Source organism: Dromiciops gliroides, chromosome X, assembly GCF_019393635.1.
Source record: "Dromiciops gliroides isolate mDroGli1 chromosome X, mDroGli1.pri, whole genome shotgun sequence".
Classification (NCBI taxonomy): Eukaryota; Metazoa; Chordata; class Mammalia; order Microbiotheria; family Microbiotheriidae; genus Dromiciops; species Dromiciops gliroides.
Window position 1 is genome coordinate 45,491,472 of NC_057867.1, and position 20,873 is coordinate 45,512,344.

General features: G+C 50.4%; 1 protein-coding gene across 1 annotated transcript; it reads left to right on the top strand.

Moving 5' to 3' along the window:
* The first annotated feature begins 269 nt into the window (after positions 1–269).
* SASH3 (SAM and SH3 domain containing 3) lies at positions 270–19,688 on the top strand. Its single transcript, XM_043974276.1, is given in 10 exon segments — positions 270–432; positions 11,426–11,521; positions 13,737–13,883; positions 15,763–15,904; positions 16,329–16,495; positions 16,838–17,050; positions 17,797–17,947; positions 18,273–18,461; positions 18,464–18,521; positions 18,523–19,688. Coding segments are annotated over 10 exon segments (1,473 nt in total). The 5' UTR covers positions 270–375; the 3' UTR covers positions 18,776–19,688.
* Positions 19,689–20,873: the final 1,185 nt, after the last annotated feature.

The following is a 20,873-nucleotide window of genomic DNA, read 5'->3' on the forward strand; positions in this document are numbered from 1 at the left end:
GGTAGGCCATGAAGGAAGGCCTCAGGATGCTGAAGGGCCTTCCCACTTCCTAGGAGGCAGAGGGAAAAAGTTTGGGGGGCTGGAGACTGGAGGCCCAGACAAGACTGGGACTTTGCTCTGCTCATTCAACCCCAAAGCTAACTTAAGTCTCTGGAGACTCAAGCGGGACTTCCTTCCTCCCCAGGGGCTGCGATTGCTGTAAGAGCAGGTCACGTGGTTGAGTTTCCTGCCCGCCTGCCACCCGCCCGCTGGGTGTCTGAGACCCAGAGCCCAGAGTAGCCGGAGGGCTCACTCCACGCTGTGCCCACTGGGCAGGACTGTAGAGGCTGAGCACCTGGTGGACAAGAGACAGAGTCCTGGTCAGGGCAAGGAACCATGTTGCGCCGAAAGCCCTCCAACGCCAGTGAGAAGGAGCCCACCCAGAAGAAGAAGGTGAGGAACAATCCCACTGCTTATTCCCTGTGACCCCCAATGGCCCAGATGAGTAGAAAAGGCCAGAGAGCATTCAGTGTTTGGGGGTCAAGAAATCAGGTGGCCAGGGCCTACTAGAATCCTAAAAGAAAATCTTACAATTCTGGTGTAGACACTTAGAACCCTAGAAGAAAAGCCTAGAATTCTGGAACTGACTCTTAAAATGCTAGAAGAGAACCTCCAAAGGCTCAAATTGACTCTTAGAACATAGAAAAGAAACCAAGAATTCTGTGATAAATTCATAGAATCCTTGAATGAAATGCTGGAATTCCAGTCTAAATGCTTAGAACCCTAGAATGCTGAAATAGGTGACTAGAACCTTAGAAAAGCATTTCGGAGTTCTAGAATAGACTTTTGAGTCCGCAAGAAAAAGATTCAAATTCTAGAATGGACTTTGAGAGCTCTAGAAGAAATCCTTTGTGTTCTAGCCTTGGATCCTAGAGCTTTGTCTAGTACGTTGCCTCTACCACCTGGGCACTCCTACAACCTCTTCTTTAGCTGGGCTTCTCTCCGACTAGATTCCTTTCCTAACAGTCACTTTCCCCTCCTATTTGAGCTCACCTACTTGGAGTCTATTCCACTGGGAGATGACATGATGCTCCAAGGGCACCCATTCACCAGTCCCTGCCTCCAGCACACACACACACACACACACACACACACACACACACAAGTCTCTAGTACGTGTGGCTCAGTTCTATCTCAACTCTCAGGTTCCCTGAAGATAGGACAAGCATTTGGGGGCTAAAGAGATATAGAGATAGGGGATCAAAGGTATTAGAACATTCCATGAGATGCTCAGTACCAGGAAGCTTAAGGGTCCATTACAAGAGGAGATCTTTGAGGGCAGGTATGGGTTTAGGGAAGGGTTCCCTTTCTTTGTATACCCAGTACTTAGCACAGGGTCTAGCAAATAGTTGGTGCTTAATAAATGCGTGTTGACTGATTGATGGGTATGAGTTTGAGAGGAACAGAAAAGGAGATTCAGAGAGAGTTAGGAGAGGTATTTGGGAGTGTGAGTGTGTGAGTGTGCGTGTGATATGTATGCATGTGAATGCACACGTGTTATATAGTGTGAGGAGGAGGGGGGATTTTGAAGGTCAGGAAAAGGAGATTCTGTCTTAAATAGCTTAGACATTCACCTTTCTGAAGGCAGAGGCCTAGACCAGATGATCTATTTGTGGAACCACAAAAGTTTCAGAGTAAAAAGAGTCTTCAGAGGTCATTTAACCCAATCCCCTCATTTTACAGAGGAGGAAACTGAGATCCAGAGACAGGAAAAGACTTTGGGTCACAGAATGACAGAGCAGGAAAGGATCATCCAGTCTAACCCTCTCATTTTACAAGGAGAAAATGAGGCCTGGAGAGGGGAAGGAACTTCAAATCCTAGAACATCAATATTAGAAGGGACCTCAGATGCCATCTAGTCTAACTCTCCCATTTAATAGAGTAGAAAACTGAGGCCCAAAGAGAGAGGGACTGACCTGAGGTCACCCAGCTCCAGGATTGAAGGTTAGGGTCGAGGACTCTGTTATAGGGATTTGGGACTCCCTGACCTTATTCTTTGATCTTATCCTATAATTCTAGGCTTCCATGCCTGTATTCTCTGCCAGTCTTCTGGAATCCCATGCTTCCACAACTTGATTCTCAGATCAATCCAATTCTAGGAGAGAATTGGAATCCTCACTGAAAAAGCTTGCTAGGATTGTGGAGCAGTAGAGAGGCTGTGCTGGTGACTGGGGCCACCTGCTTCTGGGCACTGGGGTGTGAATCCTGCTTGGGGTATATGTCTATGTGTGGGAGTGTGTGTCTGTGTATGTGTGTGTGTTGGGGGAGGGGTCCTCAGGTCGATGGGACGGGGGTGGCTGACGTTTTCCGGCTTGTACACTTGTCATTGAACGGTGTCTCTTTCTCTGAGGTTCTACCACACCGGATGGCAAGGGGGGTGAGGGGGACTTTATATTCTCATCCAAACTCTCCCAGGTGTTAGACCCAGCAGAGCTGCCATTGGCTGCCTCTCCCTCTGAAGCCACCACTTCCCCTAGCTTGCTCCCCTGGGGTGAGGAGAAGCTGAGACTCTTCTAGTCACACCTGGGCCTGGCCCCCAACCAGAGGACAAAGAGTGGGAAAGAGCTAACTGGAGGCAATCGAGGCCCTCCCTGCCACTTGTATAACAGCTCCCATTGCTTGCTTTACACAGATAAATGCTTTGAATCTTCACTCCAGCCCTGCCTGGCAGGAAGGTAGGCAGGCAGACAAGGTAGGGTCTAGTAGGCCTATTTTAAAGATGGTAAAACCAAGGCTCAGAGAGATTGAGGGAGCATAAAAACCGAATGTCTGAGTCCTTAGAACGACATTACAGGGAGCCTTAGAGATCATCTCGTACACCTCTCTCATTTTATAGATGAGGAAAAGGGAGTCAAGAGAAGAGAAGTGACATGGCCGTGGTGACACAGCTAGGAGGTAGCAGAGCTGACATTCAAAGTTCATCCTCTAATGCCAAGGCCTGAGCTCTCCCTGTTGTAGCATACCATCAGGCCCTGAAGTCCCTGGGCACAGTGGACACCTGGCTCCCTCACTTAGCCTCCAGGGTTCTGCCCCCACATCAACTGGCCAATCAGAGCCCACCTCCAAACTGGGGAATGGATGCCGGGGTCTCTGGGGCCGAAGGACCCTTTGCTTCCACCCTCCTTCCTCTTTCCTTCACTCGTACCCAGACGACTTTCCCAAGAAAGAAATGTCGTGATGGGCCCAGGAGGCCAGAGGCCCTGTTTGCAGGCCCACTTCTCCCCCAGCTTGCTCTGGGACTTTAGGTGAGGCACTTCCTTATTCTGGGCCCCTGTTCCCCTATGAGGACAAGGGTAGAATGAAGACTGAAGAATGATGGATATGTGCTTGTCAAAGTGCATGCTGGTGTGCAGGGGAGTCTTCCAGGAGTGCTTCCTCATTCCTTCCCACCCCACCCTTGGTCCTCTGTGGCCCTAGGCCCCTAGAGCTGGTGTTGGTCTTGGGCACCAGCATGAGTCCTCCTCCTTTCTCCCCTCAAGGGGACTGGAAGGTGGTGGTGGGGGTTCACTTGGGAGGATGAGCCTGGCCTGTTCTGGAAAGTTTTGTTGCTGGTGGTTTGTCCTGATTTGTGATTTCATCAAGGTGGGGAATTACCTGTGTGCAAGCTCCCCCCTTCCCCACTCCTGCTAGCCAATCAGCTTAGGGACTCAGAAGGGAGCCTGGACACCAGGAGAGGCAGTAGCTTGCCCAGAGTCACCCAGCAGCCGCTTTCCCAGCCCCCACAGCAGCCCTCTCCCCCCATGGTGGGAAATCACATCTGTGTTCCTGAAATCCAACAAGGATCTGAAGAGATCCAGACGTATGTGAAGAGAACTTAGCAACCCATTTCGATTTTTAAAGAGCACAGGGAGAAGATGGCGTCAAGGACAGGTAGCAGAGGCTGGATGATAACACCGCACTGTCCTATAAGCCCGTGCGTCAGAATCCCCTGAGGCTGGCTGGTGAAGCTCAGGACAACAAAAAGGGTGCCAAGAAAAAGGGCTTTCTGAGTGATTTGAGGGGAAATGAGGAAACTCAAAGCCTGGATGGGCCCACTGCTCAGAGCGGATGGGTCAAGGAAAACTCTCCTTCCCTTCACCCCCCAGAACCAGCCAAGTGCCAAGTCTTGTCATTTCCACGTCCACTGCATCTCTTAGACATGCCCCCTTCTCTCCATCCACACAGGCCCTCATCTCCTCTCACCTAGATTATTTCAACAGTCTCCTAATTTGTTTCTCCTCCTCAGACTCCCTGGCTCCAATCCATCCTCCATAACTGCTAAGGTGATCCTCCTAAAGCACCAGTCTGACCATGTCACCTCCCCACTCAATAATCTTGAATGGCTCCCTATTACCTCTAGGACCAAATATTAACTCTCTTGTTTATCATTTAAAGCTCTTTAAAACTCATCCCCTTCCTTTCCAAAAGTCTTCTTACACATTACTCCCCTCTACCTGCTCTACTGTCCAAGCATATTGGCCTCCTTGCCCCTCGGTACACATCACATTCCATCTCCCATGGTTCCACTGGCTATCACCCATGCCTGCAATGCTCTGTCTCCTCACTTCCATCTCTTAGAATTCCTGGCTTCCTTCAAGACTTAGTTCAAAAGCGACCTTTGACCTTCTTCAGAAGGCCTGTTCTGCTCCCCCCAATTGCCACTTAAGGTTCCCTTCCAGCTATTCACCACGTATCTTGGGGTGGATCTAGTTCTACACATACACCTATATGTATGTAGATGTGTGTATGCATGTGTATGTATATGTATAATATATACACACATACACAACATATACTTATATATGTGTATGTATACATGTGTATATGTCCCTATCTCTCTCTCCCTCTCTCTTTCTCCTTATCTCTCTATCTTCCTATCTCTCTCCCTTTCCCTCTCTCCCTCCTTCCCTCCCTCCTCCCTCCTTATCTCTCTCTTTCTCTCTCTCTCCTCCCCCTCCTCTCTCTCTCTTGTTTCCTCCATCAGAATGGAAGCTTATTGGAAAGGGGAAACTTTCCCTCTTCCTTTACATTCCCAGAGCTTTGCAAAGTTGGAGGCACAGAGTGAGTCCTTGATAAATGCCCATTGAGAGATCAATTGATCCTTTGACCCCATGAGAGTCAGGAATGTTTACAAGGCAGCAAAGGCCCAATCAATAAAGGTGGTACAAAGTGAGCGTGAATGGGCTGAGGAGGCAAACAGCAATGGTGGTTAGAGGCACAGAAGTCAAGTCAAAGCTTCCTATAGCAGGAGGACCTTAGACTATTTAAAGAAGGTGGTTTTGAAGAAGTAATAAGACATGGATTGGTAGAGAAGAAGACGGGGGATGGGGGGAGGAGCCTGGGGATCCAACCAGAGTCAGGGCCAAGTGAGACAGGAACTCCCAGAAGGCCATCCCAGCTCTGCCACTCACTACTGTTGTGACCTTGGGTAAGTCCCTTCTCCTTTCTGGGCTTCAGTTCCCTTGTCAGTTACCGAATGAAGGGGTTAAACTCTGACCTCTTTTATGAAACTGAGCATGATTTGAAAGGCACTGAGCATAGAGAGGGAAATGCTCAGTGCTTTGGGATGAAAAGAAGGCAACTGAGGAATGAAGGATGGAGATGAGATCTTTCAGGAGGATTTCATAAAAAGGGGCCAGGTAGAAGGCTGGCTGACAGGCTTAGCCCACAGGCAATACTCATAGACTCAAACTAGAAGACCCCTTTCAATCTCTATCCCCATATCATTGGTTGACTGATACTACTATCACCAATGATATCTTTTTTTATTCTCATTTTTAATTTTTCTCAATATTTTTTGAGTTCCAAATTTTTCTCCTACCCTCCCTTCTCTCCCCACTCCTGAGGGCAGCATGCTTGCTATTTGATATAGATTATATATTACTACCAATGATATCCTAATAGCTAGATCTGATGACCTTTTCTTTCCTCCTGGAGTTAGGAAGAACTGAGTTCAAATGCTGCCATAGATACTTAATAGCTGTGTGATGCCTAGGCAGGTCACTTAACCTCTGTCTGCCTCCATTTCTTCATTCAAAAAATGGGAATAATAAGAGGCCAGGGTTGTTGTGAGGCTCAAATGAGATCATATTTATAAAGTACTTTACAAACCTTAAAATCCTATATAAACTATGGCTATTTTTTTTATTTTAACTTTGGCTATTTTGGTTTTTATTAAGTTCATCTCATGAAGGGTTTCCTTGGCCTCATCCAAACTGGCTGAGCCAGAGTCCTAAATCAGAGAGACCATAGGCCCTAGGGCATGCTGGGATCTTTGTCTCCCTGACTTGGAAAGAGTTAGGGGCAAGAGACTGAGCCCCTTCTCTGGAGATTCCCCAACCTTGGAGAGAGGGGGACAAAGCTTTTGAAGCCCCACCTCCTATGGAGGGAGGGTGGGAGGGCCATCTGCTGCCCTCACCCTTGTGCCTGGCCTATCTCATGGCTACCTGAGTCTGGGAACCAGTCTCTCTCTGTCCCCTTCCCCTGAATCCTACCATGGACCCCAAAGCCCCAAGAGACAGCAGATTAATGACAGGAAGAGGTGGAGGGAAAGGGAAGCGATTAGAGGCCTAAGCTGGGAGGTGAGGTTACCAGTGGCCCAACAAAGGCCACTCCTGGCTCCCTGCCATCTCTCTAGCCTGCTTGCCGTTCTCAGCACTGCTGGACAGGGCTCCCGGAGGGGAGAGGGAGACTGCTGAGACCACAATAGGCCTCATCTACCTATAAATAGCAACTCTGCCATTCAGGCAGTTCAAGCCCTCCTCAGGGAGTTCCCCAACCTGGACTGCAGCCATGCAGACCACCCCCCCTTTCCCTCTCTTCCCTTGCCTCTTCTCAGTCATCAGGCTTCTTGACTTCTCTGTGGCCTTTGACGCCGTTGGTCACCCCTCATTCCTGGATCTTCTCTCCTCTCTGGGTCTTTGTGGCTCTGTCCCCTCCTACCTATCTGACCGCTCCTTCTCTGTCCCCTTCGTTGGATCTTCACCCACACCAGGCCTCCTCCATGTGGGTGTATGCAAAGGCTCCATTTTCCTCCTTTTTTCCTCTTTCTCTTCTGATCTCATCAGCTCTGATGCATTTAACGTAATCGGCTCAACGTAGAGGACTCCCACATCTATATATGAAGCCCTAGCTTCACTTCTGTATCTCCAACTGCCTTCTAGACATCTCCACCTGGATGTCCCATGGGGCAAGGAAAGGGAACAAGTGTTTATATTTGGCACCTACGATGTGCCAGGCACCGTGCTGAATGCTTTGCAAGTATTAGCTCGTTTGATCTTCCCAACAACTCTGGGTGGTAGGTACGAACTATTACTTCCATTTTACAGATAAGGAAACAGGTAGGCAGAGGTTAAGTGACTTGCCCAGGATCACACAAGTAGAAAGTATTTGAGGTTGGATTTGAACTCAGGTCTTCCTGAGTTCAGATCTAGCACTCTACTACTTCACAACCTAGCTAGCCCAGGCATCTTAAACTCACCGTGTCCGAAACAGAACTCATTATTCTTCCCTCTAAGCCCTCCCCTCCTCCTCAGTTCCCTCCTTCCCTTAGCACCACCATCCTTCCAGTCAGCTAGGCTTGAAATCTGAGCCTCATTCCCAGCTCCTCACTCTCTCTATCCCACCCCCATGCACTCTGTTGCCAAGTCTTCTCAATTGCACGTCCACATTTCCCCTGCCTCTCCCTTTCTCTCCCCTCATACCACAACCACCCTAATTCCGGTCTCCATCACCTCTTGCCTGGACTATTGCAAGGGCACTGTGAATCCTATCTTTCCTTTCTGCCATCCAGCCTCCAAGCAGCTGCCAAAGTGCTATTCCCAGGCACAGATCTGACTGCACCACTCCATGACTTCCTTTGGCCTCCAGGACATAATATCAACTCCTCCTCTCTTGGCATTTAAACCTTTCCTAAGCTGCCTCTAACCTACCTGGGCAGGTTCATCACACACCATGCCCCTCTACACACACACACACACACACACACACACACACACACACACACACGTACACACACATGCACACACACATTTCCCTCTACCCATCATCATCATCACCATCACCCCCTTCTCCGTCCCTTTGTCCAGACTGTCCCCTAAGCTTCAAATGTTCTCCCTCTTCACCTCTGCCTCCCAGAATCCTTAAGTCATTAGTGCTCCCTCCTGATAACTTTGGATTTCTTTTCTACATACTTTGTATTGACTTCTCGGTGTCCGTGTTGTTTCCCACCAGTAGAACAGAAGTTCCTTGAGGGTACAGCCGGTTTCATTTCAGTCTTTGTCTCCCCAGCACCAAAGACGGCAGAATCCCTATTGTTATCTTTGTGACTCTGTAGAACATAGAAAGCGGGTTTCTTGGCAATGACACTGGAGTGCTTTGCCATTTCCTATTCCAGTAGATTAAGGCAAGCAGAGGTAAAGTGACTTGCCCAGGGTCACACAGCTAGTGAGCATCTGAGGCAGCATTTGAACTCAGGTGTTGCTGACTCCAGGCCTAGCACTCTATCTACTGTGCCACCTAGTGCTTGATAAATGCTTGTTGACTTCAATTGAGTAGAGAAGACCTGGCTTGGATTTCTAGCACTGCTCCCTACTATCTATGTGACCTTAGGCAAGTCCCTTCCTCTGCTCTGGGCCTCAGTTTCCTCCCCTCCAAAAAGAGGGAGCAGGACTAGATGATATCTGAGCTCCCATCCATTTCTTGTATTCTGGCATTCTCTGATCTGATGAAGCCATTAAAGCAGCTACATCCTAATGATTCAAGAGAAAGGCATGAAAGTGGGGGAGAAATAAGGAAAAGGAACAGCGAGTTACCACATTTGTTTGCAATAACATTTATCCTTGTTGTGCTTCATAACAGTAGCGCCCATTTCCATAACACTTTAAGGTTTGCAATGTGCTGCCCTCCCCTCAGCCCCTCCGGGTCAGTGAACAGGCAAGTACTTTGAGTCTCTTTGGCAGTGGGACCTTGGATTTGCTAGTGCAAGCTACTCCTTGCTGGGTTTCTTGCTTGGCCTCCAGCTGGAACAGAGGATCCCCTTCTTTCTGACTGCCCACCAGGCTTTCTGGTGGGACACTCAGTCATGAGTTACGAGAACCCCTCATCCTCTGTCCCACTGGATGAAGATATGAGGTTTCCTGCCTGGGCTAGGGGTGGGGTCTCAGCCCCCCTCTGGAGTTTAGAATCTAGCCTTCTTTGGTAATTTTGCCATCCCCACATCTTAGCTGCTTATGCTAAACATGGAAGGAGAGCTAAATCTGGATTCGAATCCTGGCTCTGTCATTTAGTCAGTTTGTGACTTTGGGGGAGTTCTGATCTGAGGGCAGATTGGTACCTCAGCTTCCCCATCTAGCAAATGGAAACCATAATACTCTCCCTACCTGCCTCCCAGGGTTGTTGGGTAGGAATGGCTTTGGATACCCCAAACTGCCAAAGAAATGAGAGCTCCCACTGCGGTAAGAGACCTCTTGGAGTCATGTCTATTCCTAATTTGCCTTGCCTTAAACTTCCCCTTGCTCCAGAATTCTCTCCCTATCCTAGCTCAAGGTCAGTTTGTCTTAACCTAGCATTGGATAGGGCAGCTAGGTTGGTGCAGTGGACAGAGAGCCAGGCCTGGAGTCAGGAAGATCTGAATTAAATCTGGCCTTAGCTGCATGTCCTTGGGCTAGTCACTTAACCCCTATTTGTCTCAGTTCCTCATCCACAAAATGGGGACACACTAGAGAAGAAAATGGCCAACCACTCCAGCATCTTTGCCAAGAAAATCCCATGGACAAACTCCATGGGGTCACCTAGAGTTGGACACAACTGAACAGCAATGACAAAGCAATTAATACATCCATCCTGATGGGTCCTGGGCCCTGGCAGGCTCCATCAGCTTCCAGCCATGAAATTAGCCCTGCTGAGGACCAGAAAGGAAGTAGGAGGCATCGGAAAGAGCACTGGGCTTCAAGTTACAGAACACAGATTCAAATCCCAGCTTGGCTGCTTAATGGCTAAGTGTCCTTGGCCAAGTCCTTTCCCTTCTTTGGACCTGATAGTCTAGGATTCTATTCTATGACCAGCAGCTATAATGCATTTCAAACCTGTGAGTGCCACCCCTGTGAACAAACCTTCCGCTGTTGTTCTTTAAGAAGTGTAACATTAACAAATTTTCCCAAATTGACTTAGTTGGCCAAAGCTAAGCTTACCTAGCTGGTACTGATGGTAGCTAGAGTTACAACTTTAATGGTAATATATAATTAACTTTCTTTGATTAATTCAATTCGATTCAACAACCATTTTTTTAAAAAAGCAAGCTTATGAGCTGAGAAGGCAGAGTCAAACATGAAACAGGCCTTGTCTTCAAGAAGCTTAGTTTCTCTTGGGAGGGAAGAACATGTACACAGATGAGTAAGTACAAAACATGTAAAAATACAAAGTACTGGGGCAGCTAGGTGGCGCAGTGGATAGAGCACCGGCCCTGGAGTCAGGAGTACCTGAGTTCAAATCCGGCCTCAGACACTTAACACTTACTAGCTGTGTAACCCTGGGCAAGTCACTTAACCCCAATTGCCTCACTAAAAAAAAAAAAAAAAATACAAAGTACTTGGGAGGAGGGAGAGGTTCCGGAAAGGCCTCCTGTAGGAGTAGGCACTTGAGCTGAGTCTTGAAAAGATGAGGTTTTCTAAGAGGCCCAGGTGAGGAGGGAGAAGGTTCCAGGCCCAGGCAATGGCCAGGCAATGGAAAATGGAAAGATTGGCACCTATAGGGAATAGCTAGTGGGCCATTTGGGACGAATGGGGGGGAGAGAGGTGTAATCAGTCAACGAGCATTAATTAAGCACTTACTGTGTGCCAAGCCCTGTGTTAAGTGCTGGGGATACAAAGAAAGGCAAAAAAACCCACCACAGTCCGTGCCTACAAGAAGTTTAATTCTAATGGGGAAGACCTGGAAATCTACTTTGGAGCCAGATTAGGAAGAAGTTTAAGGGCTAAGGATAGGGATTGGCCCTGTGATTTGACTGGCAGAGGGAGCTCCCAGGGGAGGAAATTCCTCCCAATGCAGGGACAGCTCCTTCTCTGCCAGTGGGAGCATTGCTTAGATCCCTGAGAGGTTAAGTGATTTGACTAGGGACACATAGACAGCACCCTATCTAACAAGCCAGGGTTGTTGTGAGGATCCAGTGAGATAATATATGTAAAACATTTCACAAACCTTAAAGCTGATCAGTACTCATGGTTTCCCAGGTGTTGAGGTTAACCAAGTTTCCTTCTTACTATGGGGCCTGGGCAAGAGCCTGCAGGAGAATTAGACCTAGGGCACCATTTACCCACAGCTCTCCATCCTGAGCTGCCTGACTCCAATGATGGCCCCAGGGAAGCTCGCTTGTGTGGGCTCATGACCCTATCTCTCTTGCTTCTTCTAGCTCTCCCTACAACGATCCAGCAGCTTCAAGGACTTTGCCAAGTCGAAGCCCAGCTCTCCTGTAGTGAGCGAGAAGGAATTTAACCTAGAGGACAATGTGAGTATGGAGCTGAGGGGAGAGAGGAGGGGCCGTGCTGAGTGAATAAGCCCCCAGGATTGAGCTCTAACCCTAACATGAACAAAGAGTCTTCTACTAATATTTCCATGGCACAAATAATCAATCGACAAGCATTTATTAATCATGTCTTCTGTGTCTGGAGTAGGCCAGAGCTGACCTGGGAGCCAAGAAGACCCAGGTTCAAATTCTGAGATATCTGACCGAGTGACTGAGCAATTCTCTAAGGTTATAGGTTGCAGAGAAAAGTGCCAGCCTATATCGGTAGAGGGAACTTTGTCATCGGGAAATTCCCTTTATCAGTGACATCCCAGGGCCAATCCCTACCTTATGTGCCAATCAGCAGAATACAAAGACAAAAAGATAGGTTTACATTCTATTTTTAAATACCCTTTGCCTAGCTCCTTGCTCTATTCCTAAACAAACAACAGAAGTTTCCATCCTGGACACCTTCCATTCTTTTGGTTTACAAAATCAACCAAATGCCCTCCAGAGAGGAGAGGACATGGGCATAGCACATCCTGGTGTCCAGGTGGCTTCTGAGATCCCACCCAACTCAACATCTCTGCTCCCATAATCCTTTGTCCACCCTATTTCCTACCAAGCTTGCTCACCCAGACTTTTTTTGTTTTTTGGTTGTTTTTTTGTTTTTGTGGGGCAATGAGGGTTAAGTGACTTGCCCAGGGTCACACAGCTAGTAAGTGTTAAGTGTCTGAGGCCCGATTTGAACTCAGGTCCTCCTGACTCCAAGGCCAGTGCTTTATCCACTGCACTACCTAGTCACCCAGACTTTTTTTGATATTTCCCCAAGTCCTTCCCATAAGCCTCCTCCCTTCTTTATTCCCATCCACACTTGTGAATGTTTCAACAAACATCTACCAGAAACCTGATGTATGCAGGGCTTAGTAGTACTGGGTACTGGGAGAGACATGAAGCTTAGCTAAGACTGGGTTCCTGCCTTCATAGAACCCACAGTCCACAGAGGATGAGAAACCAACACAGGCAGCCAACATACATGTCATTGCAGAGGAAGGGACCAAACCCAATGCTGCATGAAGCCTCATCGGGGAGGTTGTCACTGACAAGGGATCCTGGTCATTGGAGCTAGGCTATAAAGGGTGACTAGGACGTCACCAGAAAACTAGGTAAAAGAAGGCCATTCCAAGCATAAGGAACAGTTGAGCCAAAACAAGGCAGCAGTCTAAGAGCATGAGATGATGGAGGTTGAGGTGGGGGAAAGGGAGAGCAAGTCATCTAGTGAGGCCTGAAAGTAGAGTGCAGAGAGGGGCATAATGTTAAAGGTCTGGAAAAGCAAGGTAGTGTCCAATTGGGGAAGATCTTGTGTAACAGGGAGCCGGCTGAAGAGTTCTGAACAGAGGAATAGCCCAACTGCAGGACTAATATGACAATGGAGGAGAAGTTTGGCAAGGATATGAAGTACTGATTTGAGGGAGAAGAAAGGAAAGGTGTGAAGGCTTGTTAGGAAACTGGCCCAGGTGGGTGAGCCTGTGTGAGGGAGGTGGCTTCGGAACTAGTCAAGAGAGAGAAGATTGGAGAGAGATTGGAGACATGAAACAGACAGAACTGGATGCTGATGGGAAATTCTGAGGGAGGGAGGGAAGGGTCCGAGATGACCCCAAGGTTGAGAAGATGAGAGACAAGGCAAATGGAATTAATAGCAATTGTGAGGTCAGAAGGAAGAGCAGGTTCAGGGGGACAGAGAATGACCTTACTGTAACACACGCACAAATGCAAACACACACACACACACACACACACACACACACACACACACACACACACACACGGGAATAGCTACTGTGTGCTGGGATTTGCTGTGGGAGAGATTAAAAAACCCTGCCCTGCCCCTGCCCTCTGGGAGCTTGCAATCTAGTAGGAGACAAAGCCCATGCTATTGGCACACATGTACTATGGGAAAATGGGATGGGAAGCAAAGACCAAGGGCTGTGGAGGGGAGGGGGTTGAGAAAGTAGAATATCCCTTTCGGGGGGGGGGGCGGTGCTCACCTTCCCAAGGTATGACCTGAGCTCAGTCTTAAAGGAGGAATAGAACGTCACCTGGCAGAGATGGGAGGAAGCAAAGGGTACATTTAGGCCCCAGTGGTGGTCATGTAAGACAGGACTAGAAAGGACTCCTGAGGCCCTGGGCCTCAAAGCTCTATCCTTTCTCTTCCTAGATCCCTGAGGATGACACAGGAAGCCCCACCACAGAGGATGCTGGGAGGAGCGCAAAGAAGCTGGGGAAGAAATGGAGAGCAGTCATTTCCCGCACCATGAACCGGAAGATGGGCAAGACGATGGTGAAGGCCCTGTCGGAGGGGATGGTGAGGCCTGAGGCCAAAGAGGAGGGTGGAAGGGGCAGCTAGGTGGCACAGTGGATAGAGCACTGGCCCTGGATTCAGGAGGACCTGAGTTCAAATCTGGCCTCAGACACTTGACACTTACTAGCTGTGTGACCCTGGGCAAGTCACTTAACCCCAATTGCCTCAAAAAAAAAAAAAAAAAGGAGGGTGGAAGGCAAGACATTTAGAGCTGGAAGGGAGAACAGGGCAGCCTAATGACATAGGCAAAGTAAATAAGCCAGTGTCTACACCAAAGACAAATGAAAGGTCATCCTGCCCAGAGGCACGTGGAGAAGAGGGCACTGGATGCCACGTCTGACTCTGTGCCTCTTACAACCCATGTGACCTTGGACAAGTCATTTCCCTTCTTTGGGCCTCAGTTTCCTCCTCTGTAAGATGATGGACTTGGACTAGGTGGGCTCTAAGCGCCCTTCCAGCTCTAAACTCCAGGATCCCAAGGGAGGACAAGGAGTGGGCTTGGAGATGGAGGGCCAGCCAAGGCAATGGTAAACTCCTTTTTGGAGCTAGCCCTGCCTGGGAGCTAGGGAAGGGAGAACCCATACAGGGATGAAGGGCCAGTGAACTAGGGATGTCACCTTAAATTATGTGACCATCTCCCCTCTAATAATTACAAAGACTCATCCAAGATTAGAGCTACAAAGGACTCAAGAGAATCACTAATCAGGTAATCTCTTTAAAGCTTCCTTTTCACCTCTCTGAAATGGGAATGGTAATCTTTCTACTACCTGCCTTAAGCCAGAAGGGTATTTTATTACATGCAAGGTGTCAGGGGAGGTCTTTGAGGGTGGGGTGGGGGGAGAGAAAGGAGAGGAATCTTGATCTGTGATTTCAAAAGTGAAGGGAGCTTCTTGTATGAGAACTCCTTCCACCAACAGATTAGTAGCCTAGGGCACTGAGACATTAAGTGACTGGTCCAGAGTCATACAGCTAGTTTATGTCAGAAGCAGGGTTTGAACCCAGATCTTCTGGACTCCAGGGATGGCCCTGTCACGCTGCCTCTAAACTCATAGAGAAGCATTATGTTATTGTGGAGCGCTGACCTTTGGGTCAGGAAGAACCAAGTTTGAATCTGCCCCAGACATTTACTAGCTGTGTGACCCTGAGTAAGTCGCTTAAACTCCCTAGGCCTCAGTTTCTTCAACTGTAAAATAAGATGACCTCAAAGGTCCTTTCCTTCTTCTAAATCTATGTTCCTATGAACTGGGAGGCTGTGCCATGCAATGGAAAGAAACCAGGATTTGAAGCCCAAGGACCTGGGTTCAAATTCTGACTCTGTGTAGCCTTGGGCAAATCATTTAGCTTCCTAAGGCTTTAGTTTCCTGTCTGCAAAATGAGGGGTTGAGATGACTTGAGGTCTCTTTCTATGATGATAACATAAATATCATAACACCTTCACACCATGATAAGGCATGAGACTAAGGCTGCAATGTGGGTCCATCCATAGCACCTGTCCAGCTCACCTCATAGTCTTTTGTTGTTGTTGTTTTTGTTTTTGGTGGGGGGTTTTTGGTGGGGCACTGAGGGTTAAGTGACTTGCCCAGGGTCACACAGCTAGTAAGTGTCAAGTGTATGAGGCTGGATTTGAACTCAGGTCCTCCTGAATCCAGGGCCTGTGCTTTATCCACTGCTCCACCTAGCTGCCCCCTGACCTCATAGTCTTGAAAGGACAGGTGCTGTGTCAATCTCAGAGCATCACAGAGACATCAGCTCTGATTGGCTAGCTTCTCTTTCTCCCCGAGAAGGGGAGTGATTTGCCCAGAGGCACATAGCTTCAGACCTTCTGAACTGGGATTTGAATGTCCCCATTCTAAAGCCTGCACCTCTCCTGGTTCACCCTCAGGGAGATACTCTGGAGGAAGGCTCAGCCTCCCCAACCTCACCAGACTGCCTCCTGGAGGGCCTGGCTTCAGAGAATATGCCCTTGGCCTTTACTGAGCAGGATGATAATGGCCACCCAGCCCTCAGCCGCCAAACGTCCACTAGTGAGTATCAGTGGATGGAGGGAGTGGGCAAGGGATGGAGTCTGGGGACAAGCTGGGAGTGGAGGGGGGATGGGGTTCTGCTGTGTTACACATCCCTCCTCCTCTGACAGTCACTCCTATGAGGAAAGGAGGATTCAGAAGGCACTGGGGTCACACTTCTACTTCCCACCACTTTCATCCAGGAAAGAGGAGATTGCCTACAGTTCCCTGGCATCTTCCTGCCCACCAGTCAGAAAGAAAGCATTTGATGAGCGTGGGCCTCCCCTTTTAAAGTGGGGCCTGCCTCCCCCCAAATGGGCTTTGTCTATTCAACTATTCTAGGGACCTTGCCCCCTTGAGCCCTAACAAAAGTCTGTGCTAGGAGCCAGGCTGAGCCAGGGACAAAGGTAAAGCCCTCTCCCCTCCATTGTCCGTCCCCCCGCAGGCAGCGAGCTGGGCAGCCCAGGCCCTGGCACCGTGGGCTGCGGGCAGACCAGCCTGAGGGTGGAGGAGCTGATGGCCCCGATGTACACAGGCCCCTTCTGTGGCAGGGCCCGGGTCCACACCGACTTCACTCCCAGCCCCTACGACAGGGACTCGCTGAAACTCCAGGTGAGGGTATCCCCATGGACCCTCCTGGGGAGGAGGAGAGAAAGGCCTTGGGAAAGAGCTCTGGGTGGGGGAGGAGGGCTAGATAGGGCAGCTGAGGAGCACAGAGAGGGGAAGGGGCTTGTCCAAGGTCATATGTGGTAGAGTTAGGACTAGAACCCACATCTTATGACTCCTGAGGCCAGCAAGGGTCAAGATGGAACAATGAAGGGGAACCAAAATGGGCAGTGTCCTTCACCCTGTGAACTGCGGCTCGGAGGGGTCTGGGGGGGTGAGATCTTCTCCCCCAGTTGCCCCCCCCAAGCTCAGGTCCCTTTCCACACACCCCTCCCCCCAACCTCCTAGAAGGGGGATATGATCCAGATTGTGGAGAAGCCACCCGTGGGCACATGGCTTGGGCTGCTTAATGGCAGACTGGGCTCCTTCAAGTTCATCTACGTGGACGTGCTGCCTGAGGAGGCCACGGGGCCTGCCCGGAGAGGCCGCCAACGACCGAGCAAGGGCAAGAGGCCAAAACCCAAGACCCTGCACGAGTTGCTGGAACGCATAGGCCTGGAGGTCGGTGATTGAAGAGTGGGGCGGGGGGCAGGGGGGTAGAAGGATGCTGGGAACAGGCTTGCCCTGCTCCCCAAAAGGTCTCCAGGAAAGCAGAATTGGAAGGGACCTCAAGGGCCACCCACTCCAACCAGTACTGGAACCATATCCCTAACAAGTGGCCAATCAGCCTTTGCTTGAATATCTTTTTGCTTGAATTGCAAGGGCAATTCCCTCCTGCCCAAGGCAGCCCAGTCTACTTTGGGACAGCCCTAGGGGTCAAGAGTCCTTCCATCCCTCTTAAATTCGAGTCTTAGCAACTTCTGCCCATTACTTCTAGCTGTGCCCTCTGGCGAGCTGCATCTAATCCCTTTTCCACACGTGGCCCTCCCTGAGGCTTTTCTTCTCCAGGCTCAACATTCCCAGTTCCTTCATCTGACCCATCCCAAGATATGATCTCGAGTGCATTTCACGTCATATTCGGCACTGATACTGTCAGTCCAGTTTGGTTGACCAAAATTCAATGCACTCATCCGTTTTCAGAAACACAGTGGCTATGTAAAGTGGAGCTGGGTGACCAACCTCTGGCCCAGAAGGAAAAAGTGATCATGGGGTCCTAGATTGGGAAGGGACCTCAGAGGTCTAACTAATCCACCCCTTGCAGTTTATAGGAAACAGAGGCCAAGAGGAAGGGAAGTGACTTGCCCAAGGTCACTGGGCTTTCAGGCTGGGGAGAAGCTGAAAGCAAGCCTACTATTTCTCCCTGCTAGGAACACGCATCCACCTTGTTACTCAATGGCTACCAGACCCTGGAAGACTTCAAAGAGCTTCGGGAAACCCATCTCAATGAGCTGAATATTGTGGATCCCCAGCACCGGGCCAAGCTGCTCACAGCCGCAGAGCTCCTGTTAGATTATGACAGTAGGTTGAGGGGCCCCGGCCTGCCCCTAGGCTGAGCCCAGCTTCCTGCCAGAAGGAAGGGAATGCAGGGGGGGGGGGGGGCTGTCCACGCGAGGCTTCCCAGAGCTGTTCCAAGATCCCTTCCAGCTCAGACATCCCCTGTTCTCAGAGGAAACCCCGCCCCCCGCCCCCCAGCTCTGACAGGTGCCAAGCTCCACGTGCTGAGGTCCCTCCCACCCCCGGCCTTCAGGATTCTGAGGGATGTGGGTAACCGGGGAGCACAGAAGGGGGCGAAGGGGGTCACACCGGAGCTCACACATCTCCCCTCCTCGCCCCCGTCCCGCAGCCGGCAGCGAGGCGGAAGAAGGCCCCCAGACGAGCCTGGAGCCGACGCCCGAGCACACCTTGGACTCCAAGGCCGACATTCCCCGAGACTCGGGCTGCTTCGAGGGCTCCGAAAGTGGGCGGGACGAAGGCGAGCTGGCGGCCGCGGAGGAGCAACTGCACGCCCTGTCTCTGGAGGCGGGGGCGGGGCCGGGGGCGGGGCCGGAGCCCTAAGGGCCCGCCCCGGGGCCCCGCCCATGCCAGCAGGGGCGTGCGGGCTCCCTCCGCGCCTGCGCGGCCCCGAGCTCCCGCTCCGGGACCAGCTCCCGGCACTCTCTGCAAAAGGGACTCAGCCCTTCGTTGTCCCGGCCCCTCGGAAGGATGAACAAGACTGGCGCAGCTCACGGCCCCGACCGGCCCCCGGGCTGGCCGGCGGCTGACGGCACAAGCCCGCTCTGCGGGGACGGGCCTCCCTGTCCCATCCCCCCCATCCCCATCCTGCCCTCCTTGGGCGCGGTGCCTTAGGGGAGCCCGGACTGGGTTGGGGTCGGGCCGATATGCCAAGTCCAGATCCGCCACCGGCTCGCTGGCACCAGGGCAAAGCTTCCTCTGCTCTCTCCTGTCAAAAGAAGGGCTTGGATCGGGTGGTGCCCACACTCTCTTCCTGCCCGAAAACCCACCCTAATTTATCCTCGGTCCCTGTAAGTGCGGTTTGGGGCTGTCTGGCTTGCCGAAAGGGCCCACCCAGATTTCTTGTGCCTCCATCCTTTTCTGCTCTCTTGGCCACCCCCGACGGCCGAGAGGCATGTGTGTGAGAGGGAGCACGCACCCAAAAGGACCCTCTGTTCCCTCTTTTCTTTTTTTCCTTGCAAGGCAGGATGCTTTAACCTCCCCATCTGCAGGGGTTTAGGAATTTGCTCTCCCTTCCTTTCTTTGCCCTAAAATAAGATCAAGCCTTCAGGGATTCCCCCCTCCTCTCCGACCTGGGGGAGAGGACCGGGTGACTCAGAATAGAGATATCTCCTGGCTTCTGGGGTCTCATTAACCAGAGCAGACCTAGAGGCGAAAGATTCAGGGAGCCACATAGGACACTCCAAGCAAATGGGGCATTGAACTCAAAGTTCTAACGTTTGTGTGTGTGTGTGTGTGTGTGTGTATGGGGGAGGGGGGGTCCATCCTGGTTCAGATCTGAAAAAGCTTCCCCAGAGGGAGCACTTCTCAGTGAAGACCCCGGACCTCCACCACTCCACACAGTGCAAATAGAAGCTTTCCGAAGAGCCATTGCCCAGCACCAGACTCTGCCTGCGTTTCCACAGTGGCGAGAACCACCAGAACTTGGCCTCCTTGGACCCACCCCTCAACCTAATCCTAGGGATTTTAGTGAAAGCTGGCTTGGGGAGGGGGGAGGAGCAGGGCATGTTTAGATTGCAATAAAACAGGTGGATAGAAATTATGTGGTCACTGTTTCCTACTGTCTGTTCTCTCAAGTTTGTAGCTAAACATTGTTCATGTGGGCTTCCAGCATAACTACAAGGTCTGCAACATTTGTCTCTAGAAGCCTTTTGCACCTTCCTACTTCCCCTCTCCCCACCTAGAGACGCCCAGTGCCTACCCATCAAAATGGTGGTGCAGCATACTAATGAGAGTACTGGTCTACAAACACCCCCCCCCCAGCCTGGAGTTCCTTTGACATCCCAAATGTCCAGGTACACTTGAGGTATCTCCATCATGTGGTTTGGTAGCCTGGAAGCTTCAGCATCTGACACATTCCTCTACTGCCAAAGGCTGCCACCCAGTTCTCCTTAAAAGCACAGAGGTTACAAGCCTCATAACAGGAAGCAGGTAGTGGAGAGGATGCTAGACCTGGAGTTAGGAAGACCTCAGCTCAAGTCCCACCTTAGATACTGTGACCCTTGTGTCTCTGCCTCAGTCTCCTCATCTGCAAAGCAAGGTGAGGAGGATTGTACTCAGTGGACTCTAAAGCCCCTTACAGCTCCAAATCTATGGTCCTATAGTTTTACTTATGAGTTCATGAAAGAGGGCTATTCAACTACTGCCCCTCAGTAGGCATCACAAGTTGCCACTTTCCATTGTTCTTTACAGCTCTCCTTTCTGAATCAATCTCCAGTCCCCAGCAGGAAGTGGTCATTCCACTGCTGTCCTTACTGATAGATTCATAGCCCTAGAGCTGAAGGGACCTAAAAGGCCTAATAGTCCAAACCCCTCATTTTTTTTTTTTTTTGCAGGGCAATGAGGGTTAAGTGACTTGCCCAGGGTCACACAGCTAGTAAGTGTCAAGTGTCTGAGGCCGGATTTGAACTCAGGTACTCCTGATTTGAACTCAGGTACTCCTGAATCCAGGGCCGGTGCTTTACCACTGCCCTCCCCTCATTTTACAGAGGAGGAAATTGAGGTCCAGGGAGGGGAAGTGACTTGCCATGGCTTGCCTAAGGTTACATAAACAGTAATTGTCAGAGCGGGGATTTGAACCCAGGCCTTCTGACCCTACAGCTAGTACTCTTTATGTTGAACTACTTGGTCTTCCAAAGCCCTGCTTTCTGGAGTACTCCTTCCTAAAGTCTTTCTGCCCTCACTTGACACCCTCCAAAGTTCTGCCATCCTC